Below are 13,008 nucleotides of genomic sequence, written 5' to 3'. Positions count from 1 at the left end.
AAGCATGTTTTAGGAAACAGCCCTGAAAAAGTACATGTGTTTAGGAAATCACAACTAGTTTTCACATACTTGGAAAATAAACAACAAGAATGGTAAGAATGAAACTGAAAAGGGAGATTTCAGATCCTGAACGTTTTCAAATGTTTTTTTTTTTTTTTCTTTTTTAAAGAAGTGTAGACTTTATTTCTAGGTCATTGATTCTAATGTTTATGCCTTTAATTTCACTAGTCATTTTATTAAAGGATTATGTGATAACGAACAATTGAAAGCCCATCTTTTTCCTAAAACAAAATTATTTTCTGACTTTATTTATTTTTAATATTTGGTAGACTACTGGTAAATATTTTAATCATATATATAAAGTACACTGAATTGCTATGGTTTTGAAAGACAAACAAAAAATGATTCTTCCTAATTATAAATTTCACTGCAACAAAGCTATAAAATACAAAGTAGGCAGGGGGAGATGAATGGGTGGAGCACAGATGATTTTTAAGGCAGTGAGAATACCCTGTATGATATTACAGTGGTGGATGTATGTCATTATACATTTGTCCACATTCATAGAATATATAACACCCAAGATTGAACCCTAAGGTAAACTGGATTTGGGGTGATCATGATGTGTCAATACAGGTTCATCCTTGGTAAAAAATATACTGTTGGGAAAGTGATGTTGATAATGCAGGAGGCAATGCATGTGTGGGGTAGGCAGTACACAGGAAATCTCTGTACATTCCTCTTAATTTTGTGGTAAACCTAAAACTCCTCTAAAAACAGTCTTCAAACATACAGTAGTATTGTTGAGCAATAATATTTTGTTTATGACTAAAAGACACAGCCAAAAATAAAAATTTTACTAATAATATAAATTTTCCATAATATTGCTGTGATGTTACAAGTATCAGGTTTGATGAAAAATGGGACATCAAAGGCATTTGCTGGGAGGCATGAGCAGGGAAAACAGGACTTAAGAGATATGTCACAGTTACTTCCTAGCAAGCTAAATTTTGGTAGCAGATGGCATACCCCACTTGAAGGTGGATATGGAGAAAGAAACAGAGGATTCCAATGACAATACTACCCCTTATTTAGCTTGTCTTTGAGGCCTACCAGTTAGGATTATGCATTAGGCAATGAGAAGCCACTTTACATATATTCCACTTTTGGCTATGATGAAGTAGCTTTTAGACTGACTCTCTGGCCAAGACAAATTTAAGAGCTGATGAAATACAGAAACAAAACTGAAAAGTTATATAATGGCATCACATTAACAGGCCTAAAGATTTATAAAGTAAATTTATTTCTACAAATAAAAATGTATAAAGTAATTTTCCACACATTTCAAATGTTTGAAATCATACAGAGTATATACTTCTGACCATAGTGAAGATAACAAAAAGATAAATTGAACAATCTTTCAAATGTTTAGAGATCAAGGATTACAATTCTAAATAACCCATGGTTCAAAGTAGCAATTAAAGTAGAAATTAGAAACCTTTTTGAACTGAAAAACACTTTAATAATTTATGTCATATTAAAAACTTGAGAGATGTAGCTAAAACAGTAGTAAGAGGCCTTGTCATGTTTATGGAGTAGAAGATTCAATACTGTCAATGTCAATTCTCCCGAAGTTTATCTGAAGAGTCAACATAATTCTAATAAAAATTTCAGCATTTTTGTGACAAATTGATTCCAAATTTTATTTTTAAATCTGAAGGGCCAAGAATAACTAACACTGTTTTAAAGATGAAAAACAAAGATGAAAAAAATTACACCACCTGATTTAACATGTATTATAAAGCCACAGTAATTAAACAATGTGGTATTTATCCTAAGATAAATAAGTAGACCAACTGGAATGTAATACATAGGGAATATAGAAACGGACCCAAACACATAGTCACCCAATTTTCAACATGGATGCCTCTGAAATGGAGTGAAGAAAAAAATTTGTTTTTAGTAAATGGCTTTCCATATAAATAAAAACTGATCTTCATCCCTGCTTCATCTCATACATAAAAAGTAAGTCCAGATCTAAATAGACTTAATTCTGACAGGTAAAACAATACAGCATTTAGAACACAACAAATGAGGATATCTTTATGACTTTGTGATGACAAATATTTTTTATACAGGATGCAATGAGCACCAACAATAAAGGAGTACTTAATAAACTGGATTTCATTAAAATTAAGACCTTCTATTTATCTAAAGACACCATTAGAAGAGTGGAAAAATAAGCTTCAAATGGGAGAAGATAATTGAAATACATATAGCCAAAAAAGGATTCAAATCCAGCCTATTAATCAAGAATAGGCCAATAAAAAAACAAAAATAAAATAACAACGGGCACAATACTTGAATAGACACTTCAACAAAGAAGATATAGAAATGGTCAATAAGTATATGAGAAGATGGTCAACATCATTAGTCATCAGGGGAAAAAAATTAAAGTCACGTCATGATACATATCCATCAGGATAGCTAAAATAAAAAAGACAAAGAATGCCAGATTTTGTGAGAATATGGAGCAAATGAAACTTTCATGTGTTGTCTGTGGTGGTGTAAACTGGTATAACCACTTTGGAAGCTGACTGGCAATGTCTATTGAAGTTGAACATACATAGCCTGTGATGTCGGCAATTCCACTCCCGGTAAATATCCAAAGAAATGAGTATAAACAGGCACCAAAAAGACATACGAGAATGGTCATAGCACCATATTATTTACAATAACAAAAAAGTGGGAAAAATCCAAATGTCCATCATCAGTAGAATACCTAAATTATATTTACATGATAGAATACCATATAAAAATGTAAAAGAGCAAACTACTTTTATACACAACATATATGGATCTTATAAAATTGAGCAAAAGAATCCAGATATGAGAGTATGTACTTAATAAGTCTATTTATATAAAATTCAAAAAAAGCACAAATATAATCTATAGTGGCAGAAGTTGAAATAGTGGTCAGCTCTGCAGAAGATACTGACTTCAAAGGGTAATGAAAACATTTCCTGAGACATTTGCAATGCTGTACATCATGATCTGTGAAGGGATTATACAGACGTGTTTACTTCATAAAAATTCCTAGAGCTATACACTTAATGCTGTGCTCTTTATTGCAGGTATGATATTTCTCAGTTAAAAGGAGTATATAACCCTTGGGCATCCTCATACATACACCCGATTTAGGTGGGGATGTGAGCTGATAACAATCATGCTGTGGAGGATCCCTTTGGTAGCTGCATGGAGATCAGATGGTGGGAGAGTGAGAAGATCAGAAACTGGGAAGAGAGAAAGTAGCTGTGGCTAGGTCTGGGCAAGGTATTAAATACCTGCACTAGGGCAGCTGTAGCTGAAAAGGGACTGTGATATCTAGGAGAGAGACTCAGAGGCAGATCCTATAGAATCTGGCCTGTTAGATGTGAAGAATGAGAGTGTGGGGTGAGTGGGCGGTTGGAAATTCAGGTAAAGGAAGTTGCTGTTGGAGCTACTGAGTGAGGGGCAGGGGTATGCAGGTTAACACGCTGCCTATGAGATGCTGTTGGGGGATACAAGTGGAGACAGTGAGCAAGTGAAATTAGGAAAATTGATCAGTGAAACTCTGGATTTACAGGGAGACTTGTCTAGAATGAAATCCCTGCCGGGGTTTAAGGACTTCAAGGAGGTTGGGTTTCAAAAGTACCCCACCTTCCAGCCACAGGGTGAGACCTTGGAGGATTATCTTCTGACTTCTGAGTCAAGGACTGGGGAGCATGAGGCACAGTGAATAACCTTCAATCTCACCCCACCCACGGAGGTCTCTGTGGCCTTGGGCCACCTCACATCTCCAGCCCACTGTGCCTTCGCTGGGCCAATGTCTGCACTAAGTCCTTACCATTTCCTGGGGAAGCCTCACTCTTGTTCTTTTTCACAATAAATTTGATTAGCTTCTAAACTCAGTAACTCCTTCACAGCTGAAGTTGCTCATGGTTAGTCTCACACTTATCTGTTTTTTGTGGACTATTTCTGGACAAACCTTCCTGGAACTTTACCAAAAGATAGGAACTCTCCCTAAAGAAATTTAAAGATAACCCCAAAGCAAAGTATTCCAACACAGATTTAAAACGATTTCATAAAAATATCAATATTTCTTAAATGCACTGTTATTATATACTATGTCTCTGCCACAGGGTGAGAGTAGAGAAATACAAAAACTGTATTTTAAACATGCATATATATTACACCTATGTGCATTAATAAATGTCAGATAGGCTCACTCTAGGTACATAGGGAATAGCTGTGAGAACCTTGGGTCCTGTTTATTGTTCTCCCATTGTGAAGGAAAACCATTTTCTTATTTTGATAAGAACTCCTATTAGACATTAACAGAGCCTAAGCTGTAGTGACATATGCATATACTTGTGAAATTCAAATACTTCTTTTGTGTGAGAGGCACTGACTATAATGAAACTTTAATTCATAGTTCACAATAGAAATATAAACAAGGGCTTTATCTATAAATTCATTAATTGCTATTCCCTGTCTAAAGTAGACAAATACTCAGCAGCAACTAAAAAAGGCTGTCATACCCCCAGTACTGCCTAGTTTTAACTTTTGGTTTAGTTTATAATATTTAGAGTGGCTATGGCAAGCAACAGACCTGTGGATGTACAGTCAAGAAGCAACTAAAGTCTCAGGCTATATCCTTCTCTTTCTAACTCATCTGCTTTTTACCCTTCTGGGGTAATCAAACCCCAAGGACATGCAATTAGCTTCCATAAGAAAAATCATCTGGAAATACAGGCACTCAGAGTTAGCCTAAAATAATCCACTCCTAAATATGTGTCAGATAACAAATTTTCAGATAGAAATTCAATTTACAGTGGGAACCCAATTTCATATTTTTTAAACAGTTTAAGTATTCATACATTTCTAATCCATGTTGGTTGTATCTGTCAATTCACTGAACTAGGTATTTTCTAGTTTTTCAAGTATATTGTGCTGTGTTCAAGTAGCATGGTGAAGCTTTCAGACCTAGCAATAACGCATGTATTTTCCCATGCATAGAAAACAGAATGTTCATGGTGGTAAGCCCATATGCCTGGCCAAGCTTTTGTCTTCTCTATGTTATTTTCTTTTCATAGGCTTTATCACTTTCAATTTTTCTTCTGCAGAAGGAAAGGCCACTTGGGCTCACTTACTTGCCTCATAGTCTGTTCCATTTTTTATTTTTATTTTATTTTTTGCAGTATGCGGGCCTCTCACTGTTGTGGCCTCTCCCGTTGTGGAGCACAGGCTCCGGATGCGCAGGCTCAGTGGCCATGGCTCACGGGCCCAGCTGCTCCATGGCATGTGGGATCTTCCCGGACTGGGGCACAAACCCGTGTCCCCTGCATCGGCAGGCGGACTCTCAACCACTGCGCCACCAGGGAAGCCCTGTTCCATTTTTTAGAAAGTATTTTATTTTCACTTACTGATGTAGGGAAGATGACAAACAAAAATGCCCAATATGTTTAAACAGCATACATGTGAGATGTAGTATCATCAGGTGAAATACTGACACTCACTGGGGCCAACACCTTGTCCTCTCCTGGGGACACCCAGCAACTTGAACATTTTCACTGGCTCACACCTGCCAATTTCTTTCATAGGCTTACAGTTTGGATAGTAAATTCAGGGTAAAATTGTTTTATAAATCAGTAAAAACTTTTTGTGAGAGTTCAGTTAGTAAAGATAGAGCAAAATTAAGAAATTTATTTTATAATTATCCTCAGTGTTCAGGGATTGTGAGACAAATTGCAAAGTGGCCATACAAATGAGGCTCTCCTGTGGAATTGTCTTAAAAGTTGTGAATTAGGCAGTGTTTCATAGACTCCTACATCTGACTATATTATTTCAAAGAATATATGTAGCATGAAGAGAATTTCCATTTGATGGTCAAGAGACAATCAGAAATCCAATGTTTGTTCTGATAAGAAGCGGCTCTTCTCTCTAATCACATCACTGAAGTGTTCAGAGAGGGAAAGATTCTTCTTTCCAGTTAATTATCATCTAATGGCTAGTAGATTATTTTGCATAAGCTAATATGCAACAACACTACTTTAAAAATCCCAGTAGAATTGACTAATTAGTACTCTCATTTAAAGGCTTTAATCAAGCTGTTTTTCAAAGGAGAAATAAGAAGTGCACTAAGTCAAGTGTGTTGATTATAAAGAAATCATGTACTGCTCTATGTAGAATTAAAGGTACCGGAACAGAACACCCAGAGGTAGAGTACCATGTCAACCTTGGCCTTACCCTTTGATTTCAAGGCTTCTAATACCTTTGAATCAGCTGTTACATCACTCACTAGCTTGATTTCAACATTTTGAGAAGTCAGTTGGAGCAACTTTTCGAAAAGACGTTGACCCTAGAAAAAATATTCAGAACCAAAGTCAGAAAACCTAAAAGTATGCTATTTTAAATAGGAATAAATAAACATTGAAAATTAAAACTATTCATTCAAATTTTAAAAGGCAAGCACTTCAGCCCTTGGCAGCAGCACTTCATAAATTCAAAAGAGTTTATGGAAATAGAGTAGTAGTAGGAACACAGATTACATTGTTTTTTTGAGTATTGTGCAATTCAACAATTATTGCAATAGTCATTTCAATGCTACGATGCAAATCTACTCTTCTTTTACTTTTTCATGAACTCAAATTATCTACACATGAAGAGGCAGAGAATATTAAACAGTTGTGATTGGAACCAGAAAGACCTGGATTCCAGCTGTTTTTCCAATTTACAAACTCTGTTTCTTAATCTCATTAATTTCCAGTTTCTTCTTCAGTAAAAGATAGATAATATTAGTACTTACTTTAATAGGTTTTTGTGAGGATTAAGAGATAATAGTAGATAAGTATCCTTTAAGTGTTAGCCATTATGGGGGAATCATGACTACTTATCAGGGATTTGCCTAAATTCACCTTCTTGTTTAAAACGTATTTTATTGAATTCAACTTATGGTCTGCCTAGAAATCTAGAATTATTAGCCCAGCCTAAAAATAACTGAAAAAAATAAAAAGTAAAGGCTTTCCTTATAAGATTTTCACAACCATAATTTTTATAGTAAATTTTTTTTTTTTTAATCTCAGGGAGACTCTACATAGTGGTAGGTCCATAGCTATTATATCATCTTAGGTGAGTGGACTGCAACATTATCCTTTTTATTTCCTCTTGTGTGTTTTCATAGACTCCTCATTATCATAAGAGGGAACTGGTCTTCTTTTATTGGTTCTTCAGAATTTTGTTATTCAGCCACAAACTCAAATAACTTTGGAGGCTAAACAGGCAATAAGGCTTTAGTATTAATGGCCCCCCAAGTGGCAGAGTCTTATCTTACTTTGATAAGAATAGATTATCGATAATGATCATGTAGAAAGAATTTGAAGACTGAAAAGAGAAAATGGATGAAATGTAGATGTAGAGCAGTGATTCCTGCAATTCAGCCTTAGAAAAGAAAGAAGCCAAAGATCAAAACCCTAACACTTTGGAATATTAAGGAGGAGGGAGCTGGTATGCCAGTGCTAGGGTGACAGCTGACAGCAGGGAGGAGTGTCTGGCATAATCCAGCCATGCTCCTGCCTAGAGCTGGTGCAGTATAGCCTAAACTCCATAATCCCTGGAAGTTAGAGAAAAGAGGAGTTGCACCCCATGTCAGGAATGGAGGCTTCCTTTTTGTCTAACTAAGTGTGCTGATAAAGGTTGCCCAAAGTAGAACTCACCAAAAGTAACCAAATTACTTTGCATGCAAAGCGTGGAGGCAGCCTCCCCACAAAGCAGGTATTATTCTTATGAGGTATGTTGAATGAGTGAATCAGGCAGTTGCAAATTGCTTTTTTAATAAAAAGGTGAGAGGGAAGAGGGAGGGAGAGAGAAAGAGAGATATGAAGAGATAGAGGGAGAAGGATAAGGAAAAAACAGCTGCTGATTGGCTGATTTCAGGGTCTACATACATTTCAAATTTACTGTGGAGAAATGAGGGCTTGGCAGTGAGAGGCTCAGACACTGGATGTGAGGGAAGATGCACTTGGTGGGGCTTTGTGGATTTTCCCGCAGAGCTGCCACCAACACAACCTCCTCCCTGTGAGCTTTGTCACTCTGCCAAGTTGTGCACTATACTCTTGTCACACACCCTTGAAGGTTTGGTGATGCCTGAATAGCCCAGATTTCTACAGCCCAGACTCATGGTCATCTCACGGTCACATAAATTGTTTGTATTTTTCACTTTCACAATGGGAAAGGGCATATGCACTCTGCGTGTTATTAAGTCCCCACGGTTAGTGAGCCAGTATTTTTAAAGACTTTTTTTTTTTTTTTTGATGTGGACCATTTTTAAAGTATTTATTGAATTTGTTACAATATTGCTTCACTTTATGTTTTGGTTTTTTGGCTGCGAGGCATGTGAGATCTTAGCTCTCTGACCAGGGATCAAAGCCGTACCCCCAGCATTGGAAGGCAAAGTCTTAACCACTGGACTGCCAGGGAAGTCTTGAGCCAGTATTTTTAAACAAATGCTTTTTTTTTTTTGCTCTTAGTTAACAATAAATTTAGCACAAATGAAACATAAGAGATCTTCTAACCTATCTGTACTTCTGGCTCTGAACCTTAAATTTATTCTCACTGTGTTATTTTTGTGAGATTTAAAATAAAGACCAGAACTCTCAAACATGAATGAAAATAGAAACTCCAAAAGCTACAGATAGTAGCAGACTGTCATTAAATAAAGCTTATTTTTACTTCAATATGTGCTGATTACTTACACCAAGGAGTCTTAAAATTTTTAATTATAGTGCTCACTGTAATGAACTTGTGCTGGGGTAGAATTTCTGTACTTGAGCTTGAGGCAGAACTTCTATTAAATTTCCCGTTTTCAGTGTCTTACCTCCTAGTCCACCCATTTTTGCTAGGACATTCAAAATGTAATTACTTCAAAGGTATGAAACACTTATTCTATGCTGAGATCTGCAGTAAGGCCTACTGCTCTCTGAGTTAAATTTACTCATCATGTTTTCATAAAGGAATAACAAAAGCCCCTTGGTTTTTAAACATCAGCAGTTTAAAGACTTGCTCTTTCTGGTGAGAAACATTAGCCAACATTTTAAACTTAAATAAATCATCTTGAAGTTAGCTAGTGGCTCAGGCACATTGACCTACTTTAAGCCATTTTTTCCCAATGTCTGCAAAAACCTTATGATAGACAGTACAATTCTGGACAGAGAGCTGTACTGCAAGGATAGAGATCCAGCTCAGCCCCTTTGTGACTCTGAAGAGGCTGCTTAACCCAAGAGAGTAGGGGTTACAAATACTGCCTATTTCTGTTGACCCAAAACAACTCATAGGCAGGATGAAATGCCACAATAAAATGTGAAGGGGATAAACAAAGATACCAAAGAGAAATCAGAAGATAGTCCTCTGATTGGACTAAAAAAAAAAGTCCTCTGGCTGGACTAAAACTCTACGATTTTAGAGCTAAATTAGAAGAGTAATTAAAGAACACTGTTGAGGCCCAAATTAGTGGCCCAAAGACCAAATGGAAGAAATATCTCAAAGCACAAACATGCATGCACACACACATACACAAAAGCATAAGGGTGACGAGGGGAGAAAAGGGTGATCGATAAACTGAAGATATATAACATGTGGCTAATAGGTGTATTAGAAGATAAAAAGAGACAAACAGAATAAGTTTGCAAATAACAGAAGAAAAAAGTGTCCAACTTGAGGAAAGACATAGATTTACATGTTGAAAAGATAACTGAAGATGGAGGCAAATGTAATGTGGAAAGTCACATCTAGGCACATTTTGTAGAATTAATCAACACCAAGGAGAGAGAGGAATTCTTACAAACTCCCGGCCCCAAACAGAACAAAACAAAAAGGTACCTATCAAGGAAAAAGGATCAGACTGGTGTGGAGCTAACCATCGACAACACTAAACCAGCACTTGGTGGTGACAGACCGTGGAAGAAAAAAAGTGAAGCACAGGAGTGCTTTACCCAGTCAAGGATTTTACCTGCCAGCAGGAAAGAAAACTATATTTGCAGATATATTCAGGTTTAGAGACTGTATTACCTACATAACGCATATGAGAAACATATTCAATGAAGGGCTCTAACCAAACAGTAAATAACACTAAAAGCCATCAAGGAGGATGAGGGAAAGAAGAAATAATTGGTTAGCAATGTGATACGAATATGTGTTTGATGTACTTGCTAGGACACTTTATAGGGGAATGCCTACTAAGAATCTATTACATGCATTCCCAGTGCTATTACCCTAAAAGGACTGAAAATTGATTCTTTCTGGTGTGAGTGTAGAGATGTGTGTGTAGATGAAAGTTACTCTTTTTTTACTAATAAAACATAGATATACATACAGTAAATATGCAATATATCTGTGGTATTAAAATTTCATGGTGGGGGCAGGATTAGGAAAAAATGTCTAAAAATTTCCCAAGTAAGGTGATAATGAAAAAAAGGTTGAGAAACACTGATCTACAACAAACTGGATAAAGGATCTCAGTAAAAATTAGAATAAGAGCTGAGGAGGGCTTAAAAGGACTACATGGGGGCTTCCCTGGTGGCACAGTGGTTGAGAGTCCACCTGCCGATGCAGGGTACATGGGTTCGTGCCCCAGTCCGGGAGGATCCCACATGCCGTGGAGTGGTTGGGCCCATGAGCCATGGCCGCTGAGCCTGCGTGTCCGGAGCCTGTGCTCCGCAATGGGAGAGGCCACAACAGTGAGAGGCCCGCCTACTGTAAAACAAAACAAAACAAAACAAAAACAAAAACAAAACAAAACACAACCACTACCACTTTAAAATATGTCTTTCAAGGCTGGGTAGATCTAATAGAAAATAAATGAGGATATATGAAAATTAAATAATACAATCAATAAACTTGATTATGTGTACATATATATATTTTTCATTTTATATATCAAGCCCCTCAAAACAATATTTGTCTGTAGAACATTTATTAAAAAATACTTCCTGTAACTGCCATTAAGAAAACTTGAACAATGGTTAAAATGAAATATCTACAGGCTTCATTCTCTGTTCATAATATAACAAAATGAGAGACACACCATTAACATGTAACTCATAAAACAAATCTTAACGACTTGAACATTTTAAAACTCACTCTTAGATTATCCTTACATCAAAAGAGAAAAGAAATGTGAATTTTTCTATTCTCTAGGAAACTATGAACAGTTGAGCTCTTCATAGCAAAACCATGAAATGAAGAAATATTTGGTGTCAGAGAGAAATTTTTAACTGTTAATGTCTTCAGTATTATTAAAAATGAACCATAGAGTCACAATAATCATATTAATATGGTAGTGGCGTAGGAATGGATAAACAGACAAGGGGACTTACAGAGAATCCAGAAATAGTACTACACATGATTTTTATTTAAAACATGCTATTTTAATTCTGTCTGAAAGAGGTGAAGTGGTTTAATCTGGCACAAGTGGAAGATACCCTTATATTATACTACATAGAAAAATATATTCTTAGGAAGAATAAGGATACACCAACACTTTCAAGAAAATCTGGGCAACTACATCTACAGTCTTAGAGTGGTGAAAACCTTAATCACGCTGTAGGAGGCTAAATAATGGCCTCTAAAGATGTCAGGTCCTAATCTGGAAACTGTCAATGAAATAGAATCTTTGCAGATGTGATTAAATTAAAGGTTTTGAGATGAGGAGATTATCCTGGATTATTTGAGTGAGCCCTAAAGGCAATCATTGTAGAGATAGGCAGAAGGGACTCTGACACACCCAGAGGAGGAGGGAGTGTGAACATGGAGCAGGCAGATTTGAAAATCCTGGCCTTGAGGACTGGGGTGACATAGCAGCAGGCCAAGGGATGCCAGCAGCTACCAGAAGCTGGAAGGGGTAAGGAGTATATTCTCCCCTAGAACATGGTGGCTACCCTCTGGAGGGAGCACCCCTCTGCTGACACCTTGGCTTTGGCCCAGTAAAACTAATTTCAGACTTCTGGCTTCCAGAACTGCAAGAGAATAAATTTCTGTTATTTTAAGGCACAGTGTGTGCTAATCTGTTGCACTGGCCACAGGAAACTAATAAACAAGCCAACTATATAGAAGTAATAAAAGATATATAGAACTATAAAAGTAAAAAAATATAGAGAGCAAAAGATACCACAAAGTTAATGAAAAACAGTAAAAGTCTGGAATAAATATTTGTTATATAAATGAGAAACAAAGAGTTAACAGCTGTACCCTACAAAAATAAATTAAAAATTAGTAAGAAAAGGCCAGTAGCCCAACCAAATATGGGCAAAGTATGAGATTAGACAAGCCTAAGAAGAGCAAGCCTACATGGCTAGCAGACATAAAGAGATACTTTATGTTGACGAGAGAGGCATGACACAAAGCAATATAGAGATCTCTCTTTGCACTCAAAGAGACAAGAAATAATTTATGAGTGGCAGCATTTACTCTTGTCAACGATTTGGGGAAAGAGTACTCTAACATATTGCTTCCTTCCACACAGGAATCTCACATCTAGAGGCCCATCCCAAAGAAACAAAGGCACCAAAATATGCGTGTGCACTTATGATTATATATCTTAGGTATGCTATCATGATACACACACACACACACACACACACACACACACAGGATAAAAAGTTTAAATGAGAGTAAAAAGGGACATAAGGACTGATTAAACAGTTGATGATACAGTCATGAGAAAACAAGATTTAGCATTTATTTTAAGATACAGTGTCCTTTTAAAGCAATACACTTGCTCTGACTTTTTTAAAATTTGTGACTTAAGAGACAAAACCACACATGCATCAACCCCTATTGACTCAAATTGTTAGTTAATTTATTTAACCAGTCAGTTCTATTATCTATAAGATTGACCTCTTATTTATTTACTATATTTACTGAAATTTTTTGTTGCTATATTACTGAAAAAAGTTTTCTTCAGTTTAGAACACA

At 36.4% G+C, this 13,008-nt stretch overlaps 1 protein-coding gene across 1 annotated transcript in view; it reads right to left on the bottom strand.

Moving 5' to 3' along the window:
- The window catches only part of PLD5 (phospholipase D family member 5), a 473,171-nt gene that overhangs the window by 185,437 nt on the left and 274,726 nt on the right, over positions 1–13,008 (bottom strand). Inside the window, exon 4 of the mRNA XM_060088384.1 lies at positions 6,289–6,400. Within this exon, the coding sequence (XP_059944367.1) occupies positions 6,289–6,400 (112 nt within the window). The remainder of the gene's footprint in view (positions 1–6,288; positions 6,401–13,008) is intronic.

This window comes from Mesoplodon densirostris, chromosome 2, assembly GCF_025265405.1.
Source record: "Mesoplodon densirostris isolate mMesDen1 chromosome 2, mMesDen1 primary haplotype, whole genome shotgun sequence".
In the NCBI taxonomy this organism is placed as follows: domain Eukaryota; kingdom Metazoa; phylum Chordata; class Mammalia; order Artiodactyla; family Ziphiidae; genus Mesoplodon; species Mesoplodon densirostris.
The sequence above is the reverse complement of the archived record's forward strand: the minus strand, read 5'-3'. Positions and strand labels throughout refer to the sequence as shown.